This window comes from Candoia aspera, chromosome 1 (genome assembly GCF_035149785.1).
Source record: "Candoia aspera isolate rCanAsp1 chromosome 1, rCanAsp1.hap2, whole genome shotgun sequence".
Lineage (NCBI taxonomy): Eukaryota > Metazoa > Chordata > Lepidosauria > Squamata > Boidae > Candoia > Candoia aspera.
In genome coordinates, this window is record NC_086153.1 from 331,535,651 (window position 1) to 331,563,393 (window position 27,743).

At 40.5% G+C, this 27,743-nt stretch overlaps 1 protein-coding gene across 2 annotated transcripts in view; it reads left to right on the forward strand.

Moving 5' to 3' along the window:
* The first annotated feature begins 11,393 nt into the window (after positions 1-11,393).
* The window catches only part of PTBP1 (polypyrimidine tract binding protein 1), a 41,939-nt gene continuing 25,589 nt past the window's right edge, over positions 11,394-27,743 (forward strand). The window contains exons 1-3 of one of the 2 annotated variants that reach the window (XM_063290702.1): positions 11,394-11,512; positions 17,000-17,030; positions 25,507-25,582. In XM_063290702.1, the coding sequence (XP_063146772.1) occupies positions 11,505-11,512; positions 17,000-17,030; positions 25,507-25,582 (115 nt within the window). In that variant the 5' untranslated portion in view covers positions 11,394-11,504. Of the gene's footprint in view, positions 11,513-16,999; positions 17,031-25,506; positions 25,583-27,743 lie in introns of those variants that run through there. The other variant, XM_063290703.1, reaches the window with a different exon arrangement.

Below are 27,743 nucleotides of genomic sequence, written 5' to 3' on the forward strand. Positions count from 1 at the left end.
TGCCCAGCCCCCTCCCCAACCCCATTAGCCAGCTTGTCATTTCTCTCTTCTCCAACATATCTCGATAGTAAAGCAGCAAGAATTCAATAGACTTGAAATATTTTAAGAAAGAAGTGGAACAGGGATTTTAGGTTCAGGGGAAGTTTCTATTCATAGTGGGGAAGGATAAGCTGCCCTTCATATTTATCTTGGAAGAAGGTGGGAGAGTTGCAGTGTGGGAGGTAATGACTAAAGAGTAATTACATGAAATTTTAATCACATTTAGGCAGTGCTCCCACAATAATCTTAAACCAGAAGTAAGTCCCACTGAACGGAATGAGGCTTTTATTGGAAGTATGCTGAAGATCACAGGTCAAATGCTTGCAACTGGAGAATTAGGGATTGGTGAGGGTGAAATGGCTCCTTTGCAAAGATTGCTCTATGTCATTTTACAAGGAGGCAGTCATTGCAGGGAAGTCACAAAGAAAATAATTTTGCGTCTGAAATTCAGTTCTGTCTGAGGGAAGCTGACCAAACTGGACCTTAAACACATACACACATGGACACGCCTTTCGGAAACCCAGGCTTTGTGCTTTGAAGAAAACTCCTTAGCATGGTAGGCAGGAAATGGCTGACTTTTTTTTTTATGGTTTACACAAGGAAATGAGTAATCAGAAGATTCTAGAGGAGTACAGAAAGCAGGAAAGTGTTGAAAATGCATGGAAAGGATAATGGAACAAATCTGCCCATCTACTAAAGTTTAGGAAGGTCAGAGGAAAAAAAATATAATGATTTATATCCGTTATCACATCTGGGAATTTTGCTCAAATTTATCTATTTGGTTACAGTTTCATTTTAAATAACAATACACATAATAAGAAAAGATAGATAAGAAGGGCTAGGAAATCATACAGCCAGTGACTGCATTCATAGATCCCGTTATACATTTTAGCTATGGTTATCTGAATTGGTTGGAAATTACTGCCTGAAGTAATTTCCCTTTGTTTACAATTTGCAATTGCTGAATTCACATAACACACAAAAGCCAAGCAAATAAAATTATAGTTTATCATGATCTGTGAAGTAGGACACAGTCTTTCAAAGATGCCTTTCTCCACTGTGCAATCTAGCATCTTTTCTTAAAATAATTTAATATACATTTTAAGTTCATCTCTATTTTTCCACATAACACTACTTCTTCGAGAGCTACTGTGGTTACCAGCCGGCTTTTGGACTCAGTTCAACGGACTGGTTTTCACCTGTAATGTGCTTCATGGCTCACAACCTGTGTGACTGTCTATTTTCAATAATATCTGCCTGTCTAATACAGTAAAATCTTGCTGGACTATTGCAATGTGCTCTGTACGGGGCTGCCCTTGAAGATCGTCCGGAAGCTACAGCTGGTTCAAAACGCAGCAGTGCAAGCAGTAACAGGCACTTCTCACTACACCCATTTGTCACTGCTGCTGTGTGAGCTGCATTGGCTGTCATTTGGCTTCCAGGTGCAACTTAAAGTGCTGATCGTTATAGAAAGCCCTTCATGGCATAGCGCCTGGTTAGCTCGGAGACCACTGATCTCCAATTGTTTCTGCCTGCCTGGTTCATTCAGGCAGAGTGGGTGTGCTCCAGATCTCCTCAATTAAAGGTTGCCATCTTGTGGGACTGAGGAAGCGTGCCTCCTCTGTTGCTGCTGCTGCCCTCAGGGATAGCATCCCTCCAGAGATATGGAGGGCACCGACTCTTCTGGGATTCCAGAAAGCCCTTTAGACCTAGCTTTTCCTCCCAGGCCTGGGGTTAATGCATTTATGGGGGCCCTGTTGTCTTTTTATTGTTATGGTTATTTTAAGTCTGGGCTGTCACATTCTATTTTATGTTTATCTTTTTAACTGTTTTAATTGCATATTTCAATTTGTAAGCCACCCAGAGTCTAATGGAGTGGGCAGCCATAATAAACTTAATGAAATACATACGTAATACATAAATACAACCCAACTTATGAACGGTAGAACGTATGCCACAGAAACATTTGCAAATGGAGCAGCTTTTAAGTCCAATAAACTGAAATAAAATACATAAATCTTCCTCCATATTCCTTCACTCAAGGAAGGCCATCTTCAAGGATCTCAGCCATCTTAATTGTTGCCTCCCTTTATGGAATAGCATTTCCCCAGATATTCAGACAGCTGCTACCCTGTTGGCTTTCAGAAAAGGAATTAAAATGAGGTTTTCCAGCAGGCCTTGGGGGCAGTATGTTGTAATGTTTTTCCCTCTGACAGTGGAATTTGTCAGCTAAATTGATTATGTTCCCAGTACTGTATGTGTGTGTTATAGGATGTTGTTAATATAGTTTGATGTTGTTATACTTTTATGTTTTAACCCAACTTATGAATGGTAGAATATATGCCACGGAAACATTTGCAAATGGAGCAGCTTATAAGTCCAGTAAACTGAAATAAAAATAATTAAAATGTTTCTCCTTTTAGATTGTAGGGTCACACAGTAAAATTTATGAGCAATTTGCTGCTCATGGAACTCACTGCCACAAGATGTGGTTGTATGCATTGCTTAGCATCTTTTGTAATGGACTGGATAAATTAATGGAACAGGCAAAGGTTTTCAGTACCTATTTTGTCCACATTTGACAAAAATCTCCCTCTGAATACTGGACAATGGGAAGCAGAGGGGTAAAAGGAACAGCTGTTCATTTCCCCCTCTATTCATGAATCTCCTAGAAAGATTGTTCTTACATTCTCAGCAAAATAGACAGCTTTGCAGAATTCACTTTAGTAGCAGAATCTAGATTTCTGCTTCTTGTATCAGTTTAATGCTTGAGGTATAGAGATGGATCCTGATCAAACATTTACTAGTTAACGAGGAAAAGCTATTTAATTTTATCCCAAGTGGTGAGAGTTGGACTGACAGCGAAATGAAATCGCTCAACGAAACTCAATACTGTTAAGTAATATAATAGTGTGTGCTGTTTTGCCCCCACATACAATTTATTGACGGCTGGCAAACTGGAGATAGGACAAGCAAGCTGAAATGAAAGTGCAGAAAACTAACTGCAGGTTTCATTTTCTCTTATTTTTTCCCTATTTAAGGTCACTTTTAAACAATACTGTACTGCAATCTTATTTACATTTACCTGAGAGTAAACCTTGCTCCACGCATTCAGTGGGAAAATTTAACTTTTTTCCCACTGGAATTATTGGCAGGTTCCTTTGCTGTCAATGAGCCCGTTTTGTTTACAGGGGCTGTGCATAGCTTTGCAACTTCAAGGAAGCTGCTCTTTCTTGTCTTCTCTCAGATTAACACTTGGCCCCTACATCTCTCAAGGTTTAGAAAATCTATAACTGCCCAGAGTCCCCTTTTCAGGAGAGATGGGCGGTGATAGAAATTTGAAAAACAAACAAATAAATATATAAAATATATACAGATGCATTCCTTTTGTCTGGCTTTTGACTGTTATATTGTTTAAGTATTTATTTTATTTTCTTCAGCAAAGGATCGTTACCTTGTCGTGGTGCTGGAGCTTGAGCACCTCAATGATGCCATGAGCTAAACCGTGAAGGGCCACCCAAGACGGGAAGGTCATGACAGAGAGGTCAGACTAAATGCGATCCCTGGGGAAGGTAATGGCAACCCACCCCAGTATTCTTGCCGTGAAAACTAAATGGATCAGTACAACCAGAGATATGTCGGTATACCATTGGAAGATGAGACCCCCAGGTTGGAAGATGGTCAAAATGCTACTGGGGAGGAACAGAGGATGAGCTCAACTAGCCCCAGACGTGATGACGCAGCTAGCTCAAAGCCGAAAGGACGGCTAGCGGCCGACGGTGCTGGTGGTGAACGGCGAATCCGATGTTCTAAGGATCAACACACCATTGGAACCTGGAATGTAAGATCTATGAGCCAGGGCAAATTGGATGTGGTTATTGGTGAGATGTCAAGATTAAAGATAGACATTTTGGGCAGCAGTGAACTGAAATGGACTGGAATGGGCCACTTCACATCAAATGACCACCAGATCTACTACTGTGCACAACAGGACCACAGAAGAAATGAAGTAGCCTTCATAATTAATAGTCAAGTGGCTAAAGCAGTGCTTGGATACAATCCAAAAAATGACAGAATGATCTCAATTCGAATTCAGGGCAAGCCATCTAAACATCACAGTGATCCAAATATACGCCCCAACCACAAATGCTGAAGAAGCTGAAGTAGAGCAGTTCTATGAGGGTCTGCAGCACCTACTGGACAACACACCTAAAAGAGATGTTATTTTCATCACAGGAGACTGGAATGCTAAGGTGGGCAGTCAAATGACACCTGGAATTACAGGTAAGCATGGCCTGGGAGAACAAAACAAAGCAGGACATAGGCTGATAGAATTTTGCCAAGACAATTCACTCTGCATAACAAACACTCTCTTCCAACAACCTAAGAGACGGCTTTATACATGGACTTCACCAGATGGACAACACCAAAATCAGATTGACTACATCCTTTGCAGCCAAAGGTGGCAGACATCTATACAGTCGGTAAAAACAAGGCCTGGAGCTGACTGTAGTTCAGATCACGAACTTCTTATTGCACAATTTAGGATCAGACTAAAGAGATTAGGGAAGACCCACAGATCAGCTAGATATGAGCTCACTAATATTCCTAAGGAATATGCAGTGGAGGTGAAGAATCGATTTAAGGGACTGGACTTAGTAGATAGGGTCCCGGAAGAACTCTGGACAGAAGTTCGCAGCATTGTTCAGGAGGCGGCAACAAAATACATCCCAAAGAAAGAGAAAACCAAGAAGGCAAAATGGCTGTCTGCTGAGACACTAGAAGTAGCCCAAGAAAGAAGGAAAGCAAAAGGCAACAGTGATAGGGGGAGATATGCCCAATTAAATGCAAAATTCCAGAGGTTAGCCAGAAGAGATAAGGAATTATTTTTAAACAAGCAATGCGCGGAAGTGGAGGAAGACAATAGAATAGGAAGGACAAGAGACCTCTTCCAGAAAATTAGAAACATCGGAGGTAAATTCCAGGCCAAAATGGGTATGATCAAAAACAAAGATGGCAAGGACCTAACAGAAGAAGAAGAGATCAAGAAAAGGTGGCAAGAATATACAGAAGACCTGTATAGGAAGGATAACAATATCGGGGATAGCTTTGACGGTGTGGTCAGTGAGCTAGAGCCAGACATCCTGAAGAGTGAGGTTGAGTGGGCCTTAAGAAGCATTGCTAATAAGAAGGCAGCAGGAGATGATGGCATCCCAGCTGAACTGTTCAAAATCTTGCAAGATGATGCTGTCAAGGTAATGCATGCTATATGCCAGCAAATTTGGAAAACACAAGAATGGCCATCGGATTGGAAAAAATCAACTTATATCCCCATACCAAAAAAGGGAAACACTAAAGAATGTTCAAACTATCGAACAGTGGCACTCATTTCACATGCCAGTAAGGTAATGCTCAAGATCCTGCAAGGTACACTTCAGCAGTTCATGGAGCAAGAATTGCCAGATGTACAAGCTGGGTTTAGAAAAGGCAGAGGAACTAGAGACCAAATTGCCAATATCCGCTGGATAATGGAAAAAGCCAGGCAGTTTCAGAAAAACATCTATTTCTGCTTTATTGACTATTCGAAAGCCTTTGACTGTGTGGACCATAACAAATTGTGGCAAGTTCTTAGTGGTATGGGGACACCAAGTCATCTTGTATGCCTCCTGAAGAATCTGTATAACGACCAAGTAGCAACAGTAAGGACAGACTATGGAACAACGGACTGGTTTAAGATTGGGAAAGGAGTACGGCAGGGCTGTATACTCTCACCCTACCTATTCAACTTGTATGCAGAACACATCATGTAACAAGCTGGGCTTGAGGAATCCAAGGCTGGAGTTAAAATCTCTGGAAGAAACATTAACAATCTCAGATATGCAGATGATACCACTTTGATGGCTGAAAGCGAAGAGGAACTGAGGAGCCCTATGATGAAGGTGAAAGAAGGAAGTGCAAAAGCTGGTTTGCAGCTAAACCTCAAAAAAACCAAGATTATGGCAACCAGCTTGATTGATAACTGGCAAATAGAGGGAGAAAATGTAGAAGCAGTGAAAGACTTTGTATTTCTAGGTGCGAAGATTACTGCAGATGCTGACTGCAGTCAGGAAATCAGAAGACGCTTAATCCTTGGGAGAAGAGCAATGACAAATCTCGATAAAATAGTTAAGAGCAGAGACATCACACTGACAACAAAGGTCCGCATAGTTAAAGCAATGGTGTTCCCCGTAGTAACATATGGCTGCGAGAGCTGGACCATAAGGAAGGCTGAGAGAAGGAAGATAGATGCTTTGGAGCTGTGGTGTTGGAGGAAAATTCTGAGAGTGCCTTGGACTGCAAGAAGATCAAACCAGTCCATCCTCCAGGAAATAAAGCCAGACTGCTCACTTGAGGGAACAATATTAAAGGCCAAACTGAAATACTTTGGCCACATAATGAGAAGACAGGACACCCTGGAGAAGATGCTGATGCTAGGGAGAGTGGAAGGCAAAAGGAAGAGGGGCCGACCAAGGGCAAGATGGATGGATGACATTCTAGAGGTGACGGACTCGTCCCTGGGGGAGCTGGGGGTGTTGATGACCGACAGGAAGCTTTGGCGTGGGCTGGTCCATGAAGTCACGAAGAGTCGGAAGCGACTAAACGAATAAACAACAACATTTATTTTATTTTAAGTTATATTGATAACTTATCTTCTGTTTTGTTTTTAAATATTGTTAGCCACCTTTGATGCTCACCAGAGCAGAAAGAGAGAATATGAAATAAAGAATTAAGAAAACAATGCGTGTAAAACCCTTACATGTCTAACGTGGGGGAGGGGAGCTCTGAAAAAAGTGCAAAACTGTCACAAAGGACATCTCCCCTATAAAAGAGAACCCAGAGCCTAAGGAGCTAGAACTTTTCAGAGTGGTCCACCTGAACATAGTCCGCCAATCTTTCCTCCTACACTTCTTGGCCAATTTCTCACTTTCAAAGAGTCTACAGAGGAAGGGCTTATGGTCAAGGTGGCTGCTAGGGCCTCTCCAGACTGGCTGGCTACTAAAATGCCTGTGTTCTAAGGATCACTTAATTCAAGGTAATGGAAAAGGTAGTTGTCCTAGAGAGCCCCCGAGAGCCTCAACTATTTTGATACCTTGAAGAAAGCAGAGGCAGACCCGGAAGGCACCTGATCCAGAGAGCTGCATTAGTCCCATGTTCTTGTTCTGAAGAACTCTTAGAATGAGGCATTTGAACTACCAGTGAGTTGGGAACATCCTGGATAAGGGATTGATTCCTTTCTTCACCTTTCTGGTCTGCTGGCTAAGGTATTATGTCATACATGCTGACTGACCCTTGTTGATTTTGACCCAATCACACTGTTTTTGTAGAAATTCTTAGCCGACTAATTCACTTAGGGCACTAGTGAAGAGAATCTGCCTTCTTTTCAGTTTCACTGGAAACCATCCTTTGTCTTTTTGAACAACCTCTCCCAGTACAAAGTAACAAAAAAAGTCCCCAACAGAGCTTGACTGTGCCATTATCTTATTCTACTGAAACAGTGAAGGAAATGACCAGAGTAACTGGGCATGCATGATTCAGAATCCCCCGCTCAAAAGAATTGTGCCCTTTCCAAGTTCTGCAGCTGAACAGTTGCTACAGGATGACTGGACTGTGGACCATATATGTAGGAATGCAAGCTGATGCGACAGTTTTCTTTAACTTTGGTAAGGCCTGCATGAACCAACCAACCAACCAACCAACCAACCAACCTTCCTTCCTTCCTTCCTTCCTTCCTTCCTTCCTTCCTTCCTTCCTTCCTTCCTTTTTTCTATGTACTTCACTTTTTCTGTTTTGATGCTTTGGTCCTACATCTTAACTTTGGTGCTACATCTGTAAACTAATTGTAAGAATTCCCATATTTACTGGTAGCTGGGAATTGAAATCCAACGCATCTGTGAAATCTATAGGTTTGGAGAAGGCTACTGTATATCATCTGCCAGACTTCTGCTGAAACTGGTTTGGCAATAGTAACATAAAACTTTTCTGCATCTACTTTAACCTGGTCATATCTATATATCTCTGTCTCTCTATATACTGTATACACCTGAGCCATACTTTGCTTAAGCATGAAATATTAACCAGAGTTGGCTGGATCTGAACAAATCACTAAACAAATAATGGTTTACAAACCACAATGGCTGGGTTCATAAACATCTATACTAATATTAAACAAACCAGATAATTGCTTAGCATGGCCCATGAACCCATTCACTGTGGGTTGTAAAACAATCTAGCGAAAGAAATAAAAACAAAGCATTGCTATGTTCTTTGGAGGCTATCGAGGAGGAAGAGGAGGAGGAAGGGGGAAGGGCAGGAAAAAGAAACACCCCAGGCTTAATAATTGTTGGTAAGAAAGACAAAAAGTCTGGATGGTAGACATTGCAATACTTGGAGACAGCAGAAAAGAAGAGAAAGAACTGGAGAAAATAAAAAAATATATATGAAGACCTGCAAATAGAAGTAGAATGACTATGGCAAAAGAAAGCAAAGATAGTACTAATAGTAATAGGCGCCTTGGGTGCAATTCCAAAACATCTGGAGCACCACTTGAACACCATCGGCATTGACATAATCACTATCAGTCAATTGCAAAAGGCAGCTTTACTTGGAACTGCTTACATCCTGCAACAATACCTTTAATATTAAACCACAACATTTGCCTATCCCAGGCCCTTGGAAGGACTCGATAGGTGGACAAAAATGCCAAATCCAGTCTAAACATCTGGCTGACTGTGTGATCAACCATAATAATAATGGGGGAAATTGGAAAAGCTGTGGTTCCTCATGAAGTGTTACATTCTTGATTATAAATAAATGAAACAAGGACTAAGAATAGATAGGAAAATATAAATCCTAAAATTTAACAGAAGTCACCATAAGGTCATTTCCCTACTAGCAATTTGTAGTATTTTCTAAAGTCCTTTAAACATTGTTGTGCCAAAATTATATTAATGAGAACAAGCTTTGTATCATTTCACTAATGCTATGAATGGGGATGCTATGAAGACGTGTAAGTCAACTACTGTAGTGGTGAAATGGCAAGAGTAAAATTTCTCTTCATAAACTACTTAGTTCCTCATAGAAATTATGTGATGAAAGTGCTAGGCAGGTCAACTGGACTGCAATAGGAATGGGGAACAATGCTAGCACCCTTTGTTGTTGTTTATTTGTTTAGTCGCTTCTGACTCTTCGTGACTTCATGGACCAGCCCACACCAGAGCTTCCTGTTGGTCGTCAACACCCCCAGCTCCCCCAGGGACGAGTCCGTCACCTCTAGAATATCATCCATCCACCTTGCCCTTGGTCGGCCCCTCTTCCTTTTGCCCTCCACTCTCCCTAGCATCAGCATCTTCTCCAGGGTGTCCTGTCTTCTCATTATGTGGCCAAAGTATTTCAGTTTTGCCTTTAATATCATTCCCTCAAGTGAGCAGTCTGCCTTTATTTCCTGGAGGATGGACTGGTTTGATCTTCTTGCAGTCCAAGGCACTCTCAGAATTTTCCTCCAACACCACAGTTCAAAAGCACCTATCTTCCTTCTCTCAGCCTTCCTTATGGTCCAGCTCTCACAGCCATATGTTACTACAGGGAACACCATTGCTTTAACTATGCAGACCTTTGTTGTCAGTGTGATGTCTCTGCCCTTAACTAGTTTATCGAGATTGGTCATTGCTCTTCTCCCAAGGATTAAGCGTCTTCTGATTTCCTGACTGCAGTCAGCATCTGCAGTAATCTTCGCACCTAGAAATACAAAGTCTTTCACTGCCTCTACATTTTCTCCCTCTATTTGCCAGTTATCAATCAAGCTGGTTGCCATAATCTTGGTTTTTTTGAGGTTTAGCTGCAAGTCAGCTTTTGCACTTTCTTCTTTCACCTTCATCATAAGGCTCCTCAGTTCCTCTTCGCTTTCAGCCATCAAAGTGGTATCATCTGCATATCTGAGATTGTTAATGTTTCTTCCAGAGATTTTAACTCCAGCCTTGGATTCCTCAAGCCCAGCATGTTGCATGATGTGTTCTGCGTACAAGTTGAATAGGTAGGGTGAGAGTATACAGCCCTGCCGTACTCCTTTCCCAATCTTAAACCAGTCCATTGTTCCGTGGTCTGTTCTTACTGTTGCTACTTGGTCGTTATACAGATTCTTCAGGAGGCAGACAAGATGACTTGGTGTCCCCATACCACTAAGAACTTGCCACAATTTGTTATGGTCCACACAGTCAAAGGCTTTCGAATAGTCAATAAAGCAGAAATAGATGTTTTTCTGAAACTGCCTGGCTTTTTCCATTATCCAGCGGATATTGGCAATTTGGTCCCTAGTTCCTCTCCCTTTTCTAAACCCAGCTTGTACATCTGGCAATTCTCGCTCCATGAATTGCTGAAGTGTACCTTGCAGGATCTTGAGCATTACCTTGCTGGCATGTGAAACAACTCTAGACAGTTGTTGAAGGGCCTTGGTTAGGGATGGTGGGAGTTGTGGTTTGGGGCACACTGAGGCTTAAATATTTTTTTTTTCTTCCTAGCGTTTTCCCGCAGGTCCAGGGTCTTTTTCGGATCAATATAACATTAAATAAATTAAAAAAAAACTACCAAGAGTGACTACATATCACCAAGAGTCTTACAAAGCAAAACAAAAAGCTAGATTGTAAGTCCCTTGGGCAAAACGGCTTTGAATTCTCCAGAAAGAGTGTAAAGGGAGGATACATGGTGGTTTCAAATACAAAATATTAGTGTATATACGCTACAAATTCTTATCAAAGAACAGGCAGAAAAAAGAGCTCTAAGAACAATTAACGAGACTAGCAAAGCTGTGCTACAATCACTCTTTCTGTTCTCCTCAACTTGCCCGGCCAACTTTTTAAGGTTCTTGAATGGATCTCCCGGAAGACTATGGTTCTGCCATCTTTCAAAAGAGCCGCCAAAGCTTCAATCCCTGGCTTGCGACGCCACCATCCAATTATGGCCGTTCCGAGAGCAGGCCGCCCTTTGGATTCATTTGCCCGTAGCCACAATGGCGGCCGGGACAGACCGCGTTCAAAGCAGCGGAGGGAACCAAAAAGAAAAAAGAAAAAAACCCTCCACCTCTTTTAAGATGGCCGCTCCCCGTCTTCACTGCCTGCGCTCGATAAGGCCCCGCGAATCACACAGCGGACAATCCAGCCGCGAGCCGGAGCCCAACTTCGCCCCCGTCGCTTAGCTTCCACCAATGAGAAATCCCAGTCGGCTCGCGCTGGGCCGAAACGGCGAGGTTCCGTTGCCTGCCCCGTCAAAGCGACAGCCCAAATAGCCAATGAATTTTCAGCCTCGAGAAGGAGTCGAGGGCGGAGCCTTTCCGCGCCGCCATTTTGTGAGTCTATATAACACGTAGCCGTTGGATCCGCTCCTGCTACTCCGGCGCCTGCACTCCGCTTCCCTTCGGGCCGCCTTCGTGTGCCATGGACGGGTGAGCGATAACGAGAGCGTGGCGGGCGGAGGGAGGGGGTAACTTGTGAGGTGAAATTACTTCAGGACGGCGAGGAGGGGTGGGGCTCGTGGCTTACCTGGCCGTGTCGCATAACTGAAGCGAGGGAGCGGCCTCTCTCCGTCCGGCGTGAGAGAAATCGCCGGATTCCAGGGGACACGGGTGTGGGTGTGCGGGTGAGGCAGAACCTAGGCCATTCTCACATCATCGTGGCGAAAACTTTGGGCGAGTTCTCGGGACAGAATCGAGAAGACCGGGGATATACGCACACCCGTCCTGCGACAGCCCCCTGCTCCCTCTTCCCACTCCCGGGATTTCCCCTCCTTTTTAAAAGTTCTGCGCGGCGCCGCCATCGGCCCCCCCACTTGTTTCCTTCGGGTGCTGCGCGCGCGCCCCCGACCTTCCCTGGACGTTCTAAACCCTCCTCCCGCGCGCCTCTTCCCGCCGCGGCTGACCCGCGCGCGCGCCCTAAATCCGGCTGCCCGCTGCCAGTATTTGTGCCTCGAGTTCTGTCTACAACATTTTCCACCTCCCATTTCCGGCACATGGTTCAGGTTTTCCCCAACCTGCCCCCCCTGTTGCGTCGGACTCCAGCTCTCATCCAGGAATGTGCTAGTTGTGGGAAGCTCGTGGGGTGTGCCGGGTTGGGGTAAAAGTCGAGGCTTTGCTGTCTCCTCCCCTCTTTGCTCTTGCTCAAATCCCGAGTGCGTGACTTGCTCAACATTCCGGATATGAACGCGCCCGTGTGTCCTCGCCCCTTTCCTCCCTTCTCCATTTTTTATTAACTCTCGAAGTGGTTCCTGCGGGGATCGGCTGCCTCGTGCTCGTCTTCTGGCCACGCCCCCTGCCCATATTTCACCACCTTCCGTCCCCCGGATATTAGCTAGCCTAGGGGCTTTCTTTTCTGCTTCCGCCCTACCCCCACTCTTGCTTCTCAGCGATTTAAAGAAAAAAATTATTTTGGAGTGGGGAGACTTAAACACGTACATTAAAGAGAAATAAGGGTATAGTCCTTTATGCGGTTTGTATACTGCCCTATAACAAAACGGGAGGAGTCTAAGAAGAGTTAAAATGGTTGAGTTGGAATAAAGAAAAGTCGTGTGGTGGTGGGAGATTGTCTTCGATCTCCCAATTGTGTCATTTACCCCTAAAGAGTAAGGGTTATGGAGGGAGATACAAAAAACGATAAATGGTGTGGGTGGAGATAAAGGGAAGTCTAATGAGTCTTCCGTTCTAATCATCCTGAATTTTCAGTCGTAAAGTAATGCCTGATGATTTGCTGTACTGTATTCAGAGTAAGTTCTTTTACCTAATTGGTTTTTATTCCATGACACCCTTCTTTTTAAATACAAGTTATATTTGAGTCTTAGATCCCTTTCCTTCAGTTGTCTTGCTTCAAGTACTTTCTAATCAGTGAAACCTAGTATGTATCCTTCTCCCCTTGGTATAATTTCCTATCCTATCTTGATTCAAAGTATTTTATCCTGCTCTTTTGAGGCAAAAGGCTTCTCAGAGCAATTAATGTCCATAATAAGACAGTTCTGCCCTCAAGTTTACAGTTCATTTTGAAAATGAAACCCATGGAACAAAAGCTGGGAAGCAAGTTCACATATCAGTTTGTACTATTAAGACTAGCTCAGGTAGACAGACAGTCACTGTCAAGCAGGTAATGGCTGCAGAATGCCAAAAGCAAATGGAATCAATAAATAGTTCTTAATGTTTAAAAAACTCAAATGTGAAATTCTTGACTCCCTAGGAGAATATTTTAAAAGAGACCTGTGGGACATCTGGAAAACTATAAGCTGGTTAGCTCTAAGCAAACTGTTGGTAAAGGAAAAATAAACACATACTGAACAAGTGTTTCTGAAGGAAAATTAGCATGGATTCCACAAAGATAAACCTTGTTCCATCATTTGAAAGTGTCAGCAATACTTATCAGTATTATGTACTTGCATTTTCAGAAAGTCTTTGATGAAGTTTTTCATCAAAGGCTCTTGAGTAAACATAGTGGTCATGAGATAAAAGAGCCTGTTTTGAGCAGGAATGGCAGTTTTCTCAAAGGAATAAGATGTAGAGGCTCTTGATTGTGGCGGGCAAAAAAATAAAGGGTCAGTGTTGAGACTGGTGCTCTTGAACTTGTTCCTAAATTGTTTTAATAAAGGAGTAAGAGGTGAATTACCCAAATTTGCAAATGATTCTAAACCATCAGGGTGATAAAAACCAATTTTAATTGTAAAGATCTTTTTTAATTCGGTGAATGGTCAACCAAATGGTAGAGGTAGTTTAGGTAATTTAGGTACGGGTAAATAAGATAAATAAAAGGGTATGGGTAAAATGAGATAAAAAAAACTTCACATATATAATGAGCTGTCCGTAAGAAACAAAGGCTTTGGGTTTATAGTAGATAGCTCAGTGAATAAAACTCTGTGGCAGCTATGGAAAAGGCTTGTGCTAGCAACATCAAAGGAATTGAAGATAAAGAACGCCAACATTGTAATGTCCTTATATAAATCTAGTTCTCTATAGTTCTGATCACTACATTTAAAAAAAAACAGGAAAAAGCACAGAAGACAACTAACATGATCAGTGGGTTTGAACATGTTTCCTATAAGAAAAAGAAAAATACTTGAATGCAGGTTGGAGGAAAGGCAACTGAGTAGGAACATGATCCAGGTTTTTAAAATCATGCATGATATGACAGAAGTAGGTAGAGGTTTTTCTTGTCTCAAAAATTAATACTAGGAGATCGTACAGTAAAGCTAATTGGAAGGAGATTTAGAACAGACAAAAGAGAATATGTAACAGTATACTTTGTGGAAATTATCATCACCTGATGGCCATTGCCTTGGAATGGTTTAAAGGTGGATTGAATAAATTATTGGTGAACAGGTTTGTTCAAGGGGTATTGATACTCCATGTTACTTCACTGTTGGATGCACCATACTTCCAAATACAATTTCAGGGAAGCATCAACTGGAGGGGAATATGTCTCAATCTCCTAATTGTGAATATCTCTTTGGCTACACCGCAAAATAAAAGGCCTAAGATGGACCTTGGCCTCATCCATCAAGACTATTCTGATATTCTTGCAACTAGTCCTGCTTTGCTTCTCTTATTTACTGTGAACCTTCTTACTGGTAACTGAGTTCAAAATCTAGACTCAAAATGCATTTAGAAATTATGATCTTCTTTGCTGCTGATCTCTTTAAGCAAGGTCTTTAAAACTATTTCATTGAATAGGAATCCTTTCATTCTTTGTCTCTTTCTTGATTATTTTACTAATTTTATTACATTTGTTCTATATGTGAAATTGTAGCCCTTTGCCTTCCACTTTGTTGGTGTCACCATGAGTAGCTGCAGACATCTATACTCTGCATCCCATCCAATCCCATATATCAGACATCTGTTCTTGGAGACCTATGTGAACCTGGTCAAGTTTTTAACAGGCCTTTTTTTGTTCGGTGACAAGTATACCAGGCAGTCTGGACAAAAGTCAAAACTCTCTAAATGATAGGTACAACTATATCTAGGTAGTTGGTCCAGCAAGTACTTTGTTTCTTAATTTGCAAAACTGAGTTGTACAAAAAAAAAACCCTATAACTTTTTCTCTATCCATTCTTGGAATCAAGTTTGGCTGGTTTTCACTTAGTTTCCTTAAAAAAAAAGTTTAGCATGTAGTTATAATAGCATGGTTAGTGTGTTGTAGCTCTTGCTGTATGCTCCTTTTTTTATGCCAAGAAAGATTTTCACTTTTCAGTGCATTGTAGATATTCTTGATGGGAACTGCATAATTTCTTCCTTCTGCAAACATGGAAAAATAAAAAGCTTCCTGTTACATTTTGCATGAGAATCAAGGCTTTCCCTGCAGGCTTTAATGGGTGGGAGCTTATTAACTGTGTGGAGAGCAGCATATATCTGAGAAGTAGTTTTACTTTGTATCTAAGTTGTCTAAAGGTGACTTTGAACAATAAAAAGTTGTAGAAATTAGCAGGAAGTTAGAATGTTTGCATGGACCTCAGGGGAGGCAAATGATACCCACAATGTGATATCATCATGTATAATGGCATTTGTATAATGATGTCATAGCATGTGAGTTGTCATTTTGGTGTCGCGGTCATTATTGCATATACCACTGTATGTTCAGTGCCAGGTATGTGACATTGCATCCCCTTTATTTTAACCAACCTGTCAGGTAGTCAATATTATTGCCTCTGGAAGTATGGGAAAGAGTTTCTGCCACAATAAACTAGATGGTGACTACACTGCCACATCCACTTCTTATCCAAAGCCAGCTTCTGAAGCTAAGTTCTAAGCTGATAACACACAGTAAACATTTTGGTGACTTAATACATCTTATTTCTCAAGAAAAGCTGCAGAAAAATGCATTGCTGATACTCAGTGGCTTGCAGCTGTCTTTTGGTGGTGTTATTGAAGGGATTCATGAAAAGGCTAGATTTGCCAGGCACCACTGGATATTGGGCTGACAATTTGGTCCATTTCCTGGTATTTTGGACAATCTCATCATCTCCATCTAAGATGAGCAACAGCAGGAACTGTGGGAGTTGAAAGTCAAACATCTACTGTAGAGGGATAACGAACAATTGCGGAGTACAGATTGCTCTGTGTTCAATGTCTGTAATAAGCCAAGCTAATTAAAGCAATTAACCAAACAGCAGTAAGAGAATATGCCATTTCTTGAAAGAATTGAAAGCCTCTTATGCAGCCTTTGTTCTTTTTCCATGCATCTCTTTGTCCTTGTGAATACTACTTCATCACTCACAGAAATTCTTATATGCAGTGCTGATGCTGGGAAAGGGGTGTGTAGGATATGCATGCAGGGACAGTGTCAGCTCCCTTAGGGCTGCCCTGGCTGCCAGGAGAGCATAGGATCTGTTGAAACAGTTGTAGACTCTGTGATGAGGGCTGATGAGTTCATTAAATCAAGGGATTAAAAAAAATACTTGATATGTAAGATTTAAAGCAAGGGGTGCAACCTCGTTATTTAGTCTTGAAAGTCAGGTTTTAGATATGTCTGCAGTGAACAGTCAACCTTGTACTACCTAATTAATTTGCTGTGGGAGGCACTACCATATTCAAAAGCCTACTTCTCTGAACTATATAGAGTTGGGTGGAGTGCCTTTTTTCAAGCTTAATAGAATTTGTTTCATTCAGCTTGTCCTCTAACTTGTTTTGAGCACGTGGAGATAAATGTTTTGGCTTAAAAGTCTGAAGTCTAGCTGTGTCGTATTCTTAGGGAGAGCAGTTTTTTGTGGTATTTGGAATAGTCTTACTGGGAGAGATGCATCTTCCTATGAACTAAATTTCTGATTACTTATTGGTGTCCACCGCCATTTTAAATACATTCTTTTTGCTAAGAATTTCACATTTTAATCTTCATTTTGCTTATTTCACCTGTCCTTGATATGTATGTAAATCAGCTAACTGTGTAATCTTTTTCTTTTTTTACAGCATTGTCCAAGATATAACAGTTGGTACAAAGGTAGGCATTTTATACCTCTCATTGTTTCAGCAACTATATTCTGTAAGCCATTATATTCTCACAAAATCAAGCTGCTTTATGACTTTGGTCTCTGAATGACTTCATTAATGAGATGAGACTTCCATAGTAATTACCACATTGATATTGTGTGGTGCTTTGGTGTTTGTTTTTTTTTTTTTTTTTGCTGTATTCCAGGGGAACAGGTTCCACAGAGACATCTTGGGAAGATTGCTAATACCACACAAACTTCTTTGAAAAACAAATTTCCCCTCTCATATCCAGTCTTTTAGACTGTAAAACTCCAAAAGAAAGTATTAGGTTCTTGCAGTGTGTGCAGAGTAGTGGTGAGATTGTACAGGAACATGCCAGAATTGTGTGAACTCTGGAATGCTTCTGCGATATTTGGTGATAAGCAAGATTTCTTTGACAGTTTTGTGCAAAGAGGGTAACTTGGAACTTGACAGTCTAAACAGTGTTAGTTGAACTCAGTTCTGTTTGTGAGAAAGAATATTTTTTGAGGCTTTCAGGTTTCCTTAATGCACTTGAGAAGTCTTTGTTGAAAGGCTAGTTCTTAATTAAAAACTAGTCAAACAACTTTAAATACAACAAAGCATGACTATTCAGTCTGGATATTTTGGTCCTAGATTTGTCACCATTTATTATAAAAACTGACAATGTTGAGTAAACGCATACCAGCAAACATAATGAGGAATGGGTGTTCTGAGAATGCACCCCACTCTCTTACTTGGAGACATAGTAGTCGTCTTAATGTATTGCTATCTATGATAGATTTCCTTAAAATGTGAATCCTATTCTAGTCAGCAAGATTTCCAGTCAGTTAAAGTTTACCAAAATTGTATTTGCATAGGTGAGCAGGAAGGGTGATGTGATTAAAATCTGAGTTGTGTAGAAAAAACTCTTGATTTTGGAAACTAGGTACACTAATGTTGAGGGCTGCTTGGAGCTGAAGTCTGAAATACTTAAAATATTTGAGATGCCTCAGTTTTTTGCATCTGAGAAAGCTATTTTTAGCTTTTAAAACACTTGTTTTACTAAAGAATTAGAAGTATTTCTCAAGTGCTGTTGTTGCTACAGTATCGATACTCCAAGAAATAAAATAAAATAAATACCTTGGATTCTCAATACTTCAATAAAGTATATTATTATAAAGCTATACCTCATGCAAACTTTAACTGTGGAAAGTATAATTCACTGGCTTGGCATGAAATTGATACCTAACTCCCTCATCACATAAACAGACTGGGATATCTGCATATTACTACAGAAGTAGTGCAGGCTCTGTAATGTGCTTCATTATACTCTGCTTTGACCTTGTTAGAGAGCAGTTCACTCCACCAGGCTAGATAGACCTGCTTTTGTAGGGAGACCAGGATGTTTGCCATGGAAACGGCGATTATGGCTTCAGGCCACAAGCCAAGAATGTCAGTGAAGAAATTCCAGCCCTCTGTGCATCTTCAGTTCAAGGGCTGTTACAGGCTGGCTCTTGGTGGGCTTGCTGTAACAGGCTTTATCACATATGTGAGCCATATGTGTTGACATAAAGAAATATTAACTAATGCTTCTCAGTCTGAAAATATGGAAAGCATGTAGAGTATGCAGATTTGTGAGTTTTCTGCAAAATTTACCCTTCAATTCAGGAAATTCTTGTAGGGAGTAAATTGCTGTCTTTAATGTTGCTAAAAGTTTCTGTTGTTTAATTCTGAATTGGGAGATGAGGTGGTACGGGAAAGACAACAAGAAAACATGATTAATTTAAACTTACGTGAATACAGTAATCAAACATTTAAACCTAATACAACTGGTGAATGGTGTTTTTGGCAGCCACTTTGTGTTAGTTGGCTGGTGTGTGTGTGAGAGTTTTAGTTCTTGTTAGCCACCCAGAGTTTCATTTGTGAGGTGGGTGGCTCTATCTATCTATCTATGGTATTATGGCTTCATGTGATACAACATAGGTAAAGGTTTCCCTTGACATTAAGTCCAGTCATGTCTGACTCTAGGGGCCAGTGCTCATCTCCGTTTCAAAGCTGAAGAACCAGCGTTTGTCCATAGACATTTCCATGGTCACGTGGCTGGCATGCCTAAACGGAACGCTGTTACCTGCCTGCCGAAGCAGTACCTAGTAGTCTACTCACATCTGCATGTTTTCGAACTGCTAGGTTGGCAGGAGTCATACAACATGCTGAATCATAAACTATTGGGCCTTATTCTAGCCTAGTCCTGTATGTTGTGTGAACCTGGTTCTTGTATTGCAAATTAAGGAGCCTTTAGATGATAGTTCTCATCCAGAATCTGAAGTGTTTTTTTTTCCTGTTGTATCACCTTCCATAGTATATCTTACTGTGTTTTTAGACAGTGTGCATATGTTGTATTAACTTTTTGATTTACTGCAATGCCATACGTGGTGCAACCTTATTATTCTGTCTGGTAATCTTATGAAGCAATTTTAGCATTTTGGTCTCAGAGTAAATCAGAAGGTTTTAAAACAAATTTTGTGTTTTAAATTCGAGAAAATATCATACAGGATAACTATTCTGGTGGAAAATACTGATTTCCCCCTGCCCTCCTATTTATACTCTCTCACTGTGGAAAAAAGTTTCATGAAAGCTGTGCTAATAAGGCTTCACACTGCAAAAGAATCTTTCAAGTAAGCAGTAAATTTTAAAAAAATCAGGTACAGGTAGTGTCGGGATGTAGAGCGAAGAACCCTGCTGAGATCAGAAGCTTTAGCTCTAGTGTTCATTGTTCTACTTACAGTGCAGAATCCTGCTAAACTGAGAAAGTACCAGCAAATTCCCACCAGAAAAGCTCAGAAAGCTAAGGCAGTTCTCTTCTGGATTTCTTGATAGGGAGGTGAAGAGAATCAGTACTGCTTGTGCATTTTTCCCCCTGGAGGGAGCCCCCCTCTCGTTCGCCAACAATATCCATAACAGGTAGTCCTTGCTTTGCGATTGCTTCAGACAGTGACCATTTGCAGTTACAGCAATGAAGAAAAAGTAACTTTGCAACCAATCCTCACAGTTATGACCTTTGCAGGTCTGTCAAGCAAAAGAAAGATGAAATAAGATCGTAAGCACAGTTATGGTTTCACTTAGTGACTGCTTCACTTAATGACTTAGTTGCCAGACCCAGTTGTCCCTAAATAAGGACTACTTGTATCTTGTTTTAAATACAACAGCTAGAAATAAATTTTCTGATAATTTAGCCTTCAAAGCCCTGAGAATTAACAAGGAAATGGCATAGTGTAGAATCACATGGCCTTAACAGATGGCAGCAGTATAGGAGATAGCGGGACTGTAGGCTACTACTTGATGTCAAAACAAAAACCATGGCAAATTGCTATATTGCTGCAAGGAAAACATGCACATGCAGTGCTAATATCTAGGAATCGAGCTTTGCTTGAGGTAGGTCTAGTCTGGAACTAATAGAAAAATAAGTTTCATTTGCAGAATGCAAGATTAGTAGCAGATACAAGCTAGGCCAGTTTCTTAAGCCACACATGTTTTTTGCATCTAGTTTCTTGTGGAGAACTGCAACAAGTAATCCAACTGCAGATTTGATTAAAATGTTGTATTTGCTGGCTATTGATACTTGTCTAATGGTCGAGTTTTTTCATATTACTAACACTTGTAGCAGTATTAAACCTTCTGGCCATTTTAAAAGAAGTGACCAAGTTATCTGTCATTACATTTAGACAATCTTGGTGCCAATTTCATCTGGTTTCTACTAATAGACTATGGCTGAATTGACATAAACACAGATTATTTAGCCACAATTTGTTTGTTGACTATTCTGAAATAATCTGCTGTACATATAATATGAAGCCATAAGTTAGTTTAATTTCAGTGTGTTTAAATGTACACATTGTGGTTAACCTAGGCCAAAAAATCACATTATGGTAGTCATCAGGGGAAAATAGTCTTAATTTACCTAAGATGTCAAACACTTTTTGCTATAGAATGCATCCTTAGAGATGGCTTTTTTTCCTTTTAAAAATAACCATTAGGTGAAATTATTCCCCCACCTTTAAGTCCAAGATGAGCCAATGACAAGAACTGCAGGAAGGCCAGGTCAGTGATAAGCTTATTGAGGTGAAATTGGTATTTGTAGCTGAGTACACTGCTTAAGAGCCAGAAGAACAGCAGGCTAGTTACAAACATCAAGGAGAGACTGAAGGTTTCTTAATCTAATCTTACTAAGTCTGGCTAGGGGTAGATAAACCCCTAGGTATCAAGTAAGGGAATGCTCTAGTTAACTAAGTGGCTGCAAATGTGTTAAAAAACGGAAATACTGTAGTTCTGATACTCCTGAAAAATTTGTTTATTTTAAAATGAAGCAAGTTATAAAACATTTGTAAACATGTTCATATGAATTTCTACGATTAGACCAGGCCAAGTGTTTAAGCTGGGGCCCTGCTGCTCCCTTGGGAGTTTTTTTGGGGGGTGGGGGTGTTTGCCATAATTAAACTAGTTTGAGGCTGCAATTAGTTTTCATAGTTTCATTTGTAACTGCCAGTCATTTGATTCAAAGGTTCAGTGGGATAAGAGTATCTCCACATCTGTCTATCCCATATTATATCAAACAGGCATGCTGTTTGGGCCCACATCTAGCCCAATGCTTTGTTTTCCACCATTATCAAGTGGTGCACTTGTGAAGTGGAACAGCTGGAAATTTCAGCTGAGAGACCTAGACACTAGATGAATTCACATTGTGCTAACAGTTTATTTTGCCACAGTTGGTGTTGACTATTTTGTAGTCAGGTTTATACAAACTAAATAAACCTGAAACTGTGTAAAATGTGCAAGAATATGTAAGCAAACTTAGGCAGAAGGTTCCGTGTTCACTGTAGTGTAATAAATGCATTAAAACTTGGTTTCAATGAGAATCATGCAGCGTCATGCACTTATAAATGCTGGTAGCTGTTAACTTGGGTGTGGAGTACTCTATCAGACAAGAAAGACTGCATAACTTTGATTACTCTGAGTTCAAGAACTCTGAGCCGTTTAGCAGCCACACCCTTCAGATCCATTCAGAGTGGATGTTTATTTTATGACTTGTCTCTATAGTAGCTGGGGGAAGTTTGGACAAGGCTAAGGAGCATATTACAGCAAAACATAGCTGTGCTTTTGAGCAATCATAAAACCTTTTTGAAAGATAGGCAAAAATTGATTAACAGTTTAGGGCCCAAAAATTTGCAGAATTCCCAGGCACCATGGCTAGTGATAAGGGAGTACAGAAATTCTAATATATTACGAAGGGCACCAGTTTTCTATATTGTGTTTAAAATTGGCCTACTTCTTCACTTTCAAGTAATAAATGCTATGCTCCTAAGTTTATTTCCTTCTGTGTATGTTTTATACCTGAACAGCAAAGGTGGAGAAAGTGATCCAACAATAATTAGCCTGTGCATTAGAATTTCAGAAAATGACTTGGCTTCTAAGTTAGTGCAGAGCATAATTGAATCTAATACGACTGGAGCTGAATTTTCTAACCATCTTAAGGAATACTAGAACCATTGATGCATCTAACTCATAACTATCCTGCCTCTTTCAGAGTATAATTTATAACAGTAGTAATAAGTCTACTTTTATAGGAAGAAGAAAAATACTTTATACCTCAGAATTAAAATAGGGACCTGTCATTTCTCTGAATTAAAGCAAAATTTTTACTGATTCACATTCCTAAAGTTTGCTTGACCTACCTAACTTGTTTGTGGCCTCAAAAATACTGAGTGTGTGGGGAATGTGGGAATATATGGCAATAATTATTGGAAATGTCAACTAAATTAAAACAACTTAAAATTAGATATTTCAGTTAACAGGAGAATGTTAATCACATGTTAATTGTGTGGCATGGAAAATAGGATGTTTAATGGGCTGAAAGATACTTGAAAGAAGTATAACTCGCCAGGACTCCTTTTGTGCCCACACTGAAAATCTGAGGCAAGAAAATCATAGTATTGAATAATAAAAGAGGTTCTTTCTGATTTTAAAAACAGTTAAAATATCTTGTTTCTCATAGCCAACTTGGCTGATCTCAAAAAGCTAAGCTTCATTGGGCATGGTTAGTACTCAAATGGGAAACCACCAAGAAATTGCAAAGGTACAGGCTAGACAGGAAAGGTGGGCATGTGGGAGGAAGGCAGTGGTAAATGGCTTCTGTATTTTTACCAAGCTAACAACATGATGTGTCCATGAAGTTACCAGGAGTTGAGTTAAAGGAAGCTTCTTATGTTCTGTCTAAAGTTTGGAAGTTTGCAGAGGAAAGTCATGTAAAAGCATAAAATTAATTCATAATAGGAGTGAAATGTAAGTAAAAGGGGGAAAAAACCAGAAATTAAACTCAGGGAAGTCTAAGTTTATGATATCTTGGTCAACTGTTAAATATGAGTAATTTGTTTTCCAGTTCCCAGAATAATAGACAGTATTCTCTTCTTAGTTTTACAGTTACGTGCACATCAGTACTCTCGCCTAGCTGCTCTGAGTAGAAGGGTGGGCCATTCTAGATATGTAATGATGCTTTGAGATCCCATAATGTCTGTTATAGTAAAAGTCCTCATTTTTTTAATTTTTAGTTTTTGCTTTAATATAAACAAAGAAAAAGACTGCAACGAACATAGTTGTCTATGTAAGAAATAATTTAGCCTAGGGTTTTTTTAAAACTTTAAAGACCCTTTCTCTTTTTCACTGCAGCATGGGCTTGTAATCTCAGGAAAATAAATGGTACCTGCATGGCCAGGTGCTTCTAGCTTATTTGTCCAGCTGTCCTAAAATGTTTTAAACAAACATTTAATAAATGTGTAAACCAGCACTTTTGTCTAATAACTAGGGGTGTTCATGAAATGGAAACATTGTTTTGTTTCAAACTTGGAACAAATCACTGCATTCCAGAAGTTCTGCTGGGGTCAGCTGTAGCTTGGCAGAACTGAAACCTGGATCATTTTCGGGTTTCAAGTGAAACCAAATCCAGACAGGGTGAGTAAGTCAAGGCTGGTGTGCCCTGCACCCTTCCTCACCTGAGCGGCTTAGCCTGCTGGCTTGCCTGTCCCCCAAATCTCCTAGCACTTCCCCTTTGCTCCCTTCTCTCAGCCAGTACTTCAGTGCTGTATATGCCACCGGCCTCACCCTCAGTCTTCCCAGCACCTTCCCTTGCCTGCCTCTCCTCAGCTGCCACCAGTGTACCAGCAAGCATATCCTGTTTTAATCTTTGTTTAGAGATACACAGTATTTGTGGTACCTGTCAGTGGTGGGTTAGATAATGGATGTGGAGCAAACTGGTAGACATAGACTTTTTCAGCAAAACCCTGTGTTTTACAGAGCCTGGTCATACAGGCATCACTAAATGTCACTATTACTGAGAAAGAAAATGGCAGAGTCCTGCCATTTATTCATTCAATATGCTCATCCAAAAATGCTATGATTGGAGAGTTCCAATACATCTATTAACTGATAAGCCCCTGCTATTAGTCAAGAACTTTCCCTAGTTTCCCTTATCTATCTTTTCACTATAGTGTTTTCTCAAATGGAGAACTCCTAGAGAAATAATACTGTTTTTGCAAACATGCCGTGTTTATCCCTCTAAAGCTTGAGCTGCAATTCAGATCTCTCTCTAATCTGTCTGAATATACCCAGTTTTGTCCAAAATTCTGCTAAATCAGATATGTGTTCCTCCTTCTCTGACAATAAAAGGTGAATAATGCCAAGCTTTCTGCCTCAGATAAGTTTGAGCTCAGAAATGTTATCAGACTCATTTGGACTTCAAGATTTTTTCTCAGCCTTCATATCAATAGAGCAAGCAGGTATGATTTGCTAATTTTACAGGGCAGCTTGAGCCATTGCTTTGCAAGTCACTGTGCCCCATAAATGCCTACCTTTCCCCTTTTCTGTCATCTTTGGGCAAAAGATGCTGCTTCTGAAAACTGCATTTTGAGTCAGAGATCAATTTCACATGCCTTAATTGGTCAGCTATCCACTTAGGAATCTGTTTCCCTTTTCAAGTGGGAGTAGTATCCCACTATTTCACTAATATTTCACTCTTACAAAACAAAATTGTTTCAGAGTGGATTGAACTGCAATTCTTGACTTTATCTTGATGTTGCAAAGCCAAGCTATGGTTCTCTGTATTTCCCTTGCATTAAGAGAGGAAGGCTGCAACTGAAACAAGCATTCAAATACATTGTTTCTTTTCTTATATTTTCAGAATATAAATCTTACTCTTGGTTATGGGCACTGTTGGAGTTGCTCTGTTCCTTGCTTGTATGGTTCTTAATGTGTCATTTTTGCTGATTCCATTATATGTATGGTTGAGTTGGAAAATCAAGCTTTCCCCTTACTGTCTCCACCCATCTCAGTTTCTCTACCACTTCAATTCTGGATTGTTCTCTTGTTTTCATAGTACCTGAATAGAAATTAGCGAAGTGCTGTCAACTTACTTTTTTCCCTTTCTGTTTCTCTTCCAGCGGGGATCTGACGAACTTTTCTCTACTTGTGTCACTAACGGACCCTTTATCATGAGCAGCAACTCTGCTTCTGCAGGTAACACTGTTAGCCCCAAGAATTTAGCATTTCTTTAGCATTTACTTGCCAGGGGAGATTGGCCTCCAAGGCACCTTTGAACACTTATTCCAATCAGTTTTGCAAAGTTAAGTAGCAGCTGGCTCCTAAGGAGCTTTTGCTGTCATTTATTGACGGGTTTCAGCAGACTAAGTCCGCTAGTGCTGATACCTGAAATTCTGTCGCAAACTTTATGTAGGTGATTAATGCTGATGAAATATTTTGCATAGCTTAGAAAAGCAGGTAAGGGCCATTTGCAGAAAAAAAAGAATTTATTGCAGGTAAAATGGATTTGTCTTAGTGTAAGGGTTGTTTTCTGAATACATGACACACTAGTAAGATCACTGTAGATAGGCTATTTTCTGATGTCTGCAACTGAATAGCATTTGTTGGAGTGTGCTGGTTTTTCATCTTGGCTTTGTTCTCCTGACACTCACTTTTGTGCCTACAGTCTGATTCATCAGGGTTCCCTCTTAAGGCTAACTTTTGTGCATTCTGCAGCAAATCTGCTGCTACACAATGATTTTCTTCTGAATATGTGACCTAGTATTTTGCAAAACCAGTATTTACTGGTCTAGCACTTTTTCTTATTTATTGGACGTAGAGATTGCCTCATTCTGGGTGGCTTACATTTTAAAAGATAGAAAACAAACAAAAATGTGCAGGCAGTCCTCACTTAATGACCCTTCGTTTAGCGACCAGTTACAACAGCGCTGAAAAAAACCAACATGGATGTTGTGGCATCCCCGTGGTCACGTGATCACGATTAGGGCACTTGGCAACCATCGCGCATTTATGACGGTTGCAGCGTCCCAAGGTCACATGATCACCATTTTTGATGTTCCCAGCCAGCTTCCAGTAAGAGGGATCAGTAGGGAACCGCATGATTCGCTTAATGATGCCACAAAAATGGTCGTAAAATCCCATCTGGAATCGCTTAACGACTGCATCACTTAGTGACCTAAATTTTGGTCCCAATTGTGGTCATTAAGCGAGGACTACCTGTATGTTTGGACACAGCACACCCCAAATATTACAAAACACAACCAATAGGGGCTCTACAACCTCCCTATCCCAAGGCCATATTTTGAAAGACATTTGGAACATCAGGGTGAGAGCTACACAGATTTTGGGAGGGAGTGGAATATTCTTCCAGAAGGCAGGTTTCATGAGAGAAGACACATTTTCTGGATCCTGATGGATGGCATTGTTTGAACGAAGGGACCCGAGGTGCACCAGTTCTGTCTGATCTTGCCAGATAGGCAGAAACCATGGAAGTAGGCAGTCTCTCAAATATTCTGGTGCAGTGTCACGGAGGGCTTTATAGGTGATAACCGGCACCTTGAATTACACCTGGAAGCCCACTGGTAACCAGTGCAGCTTGTGAAGCAGTGGTGTCATATGAGCACACTGGGGCATCCCATCACTGCTAGCATCATTGCATTCTGGATCAGCTAATTAACTTATTAAGTTAATAGCTTATTTTTCCTTGTTTGCATGTATTGTCTTGTATTTTCTATTGCTGGTATTAGTTTTCAGAACAGGATGACTTGTGAATTAAAAGTAAAGTGAAATTGTTTGTGTTAAGTTGCCCTTACCCTCTAGATCATGATATCTTTGGATTGAAACATGTATATTTAAATGCTTTATCTCCAACTCTGTTTAGAGGACAAAAATTGCTGTTAGTAGGGCTATATGACTACCTAGTGAATGTGTTCTTAAGCTGTGTGTAACAATCTTAAAGCACCACTGATTGCCAGTCTTTTTAAATTGCTACCGTCAGTTGCAAGGTGCACTACAGCAAGCAGACATAAACCTATGTAGGAGGTGAAATTATGAGTTGGTAAAGTAATTTTATGATACTAGATATCTCTGTATAAGTTACTATAGTGTACAAGCTACTGCTGCAACTGCTAACTACTGAATACTACTATATTAAGCAGTCTTATTAGAATAAATTAGTCTGTCCCATAAGTAACAGTTTTGCTGATGTGCACATTTGGAAACTTAAGAGCATGTCATAGAAATTTTTACAAAATAGCTCTGATGAGTTGAAGATGTATACACATTTACAAAATGGCTGCCGGAGAGCATAACCTCAGTGATGTCTTAGGTTAAGGTCCATGACTCCATCTAACCGCAC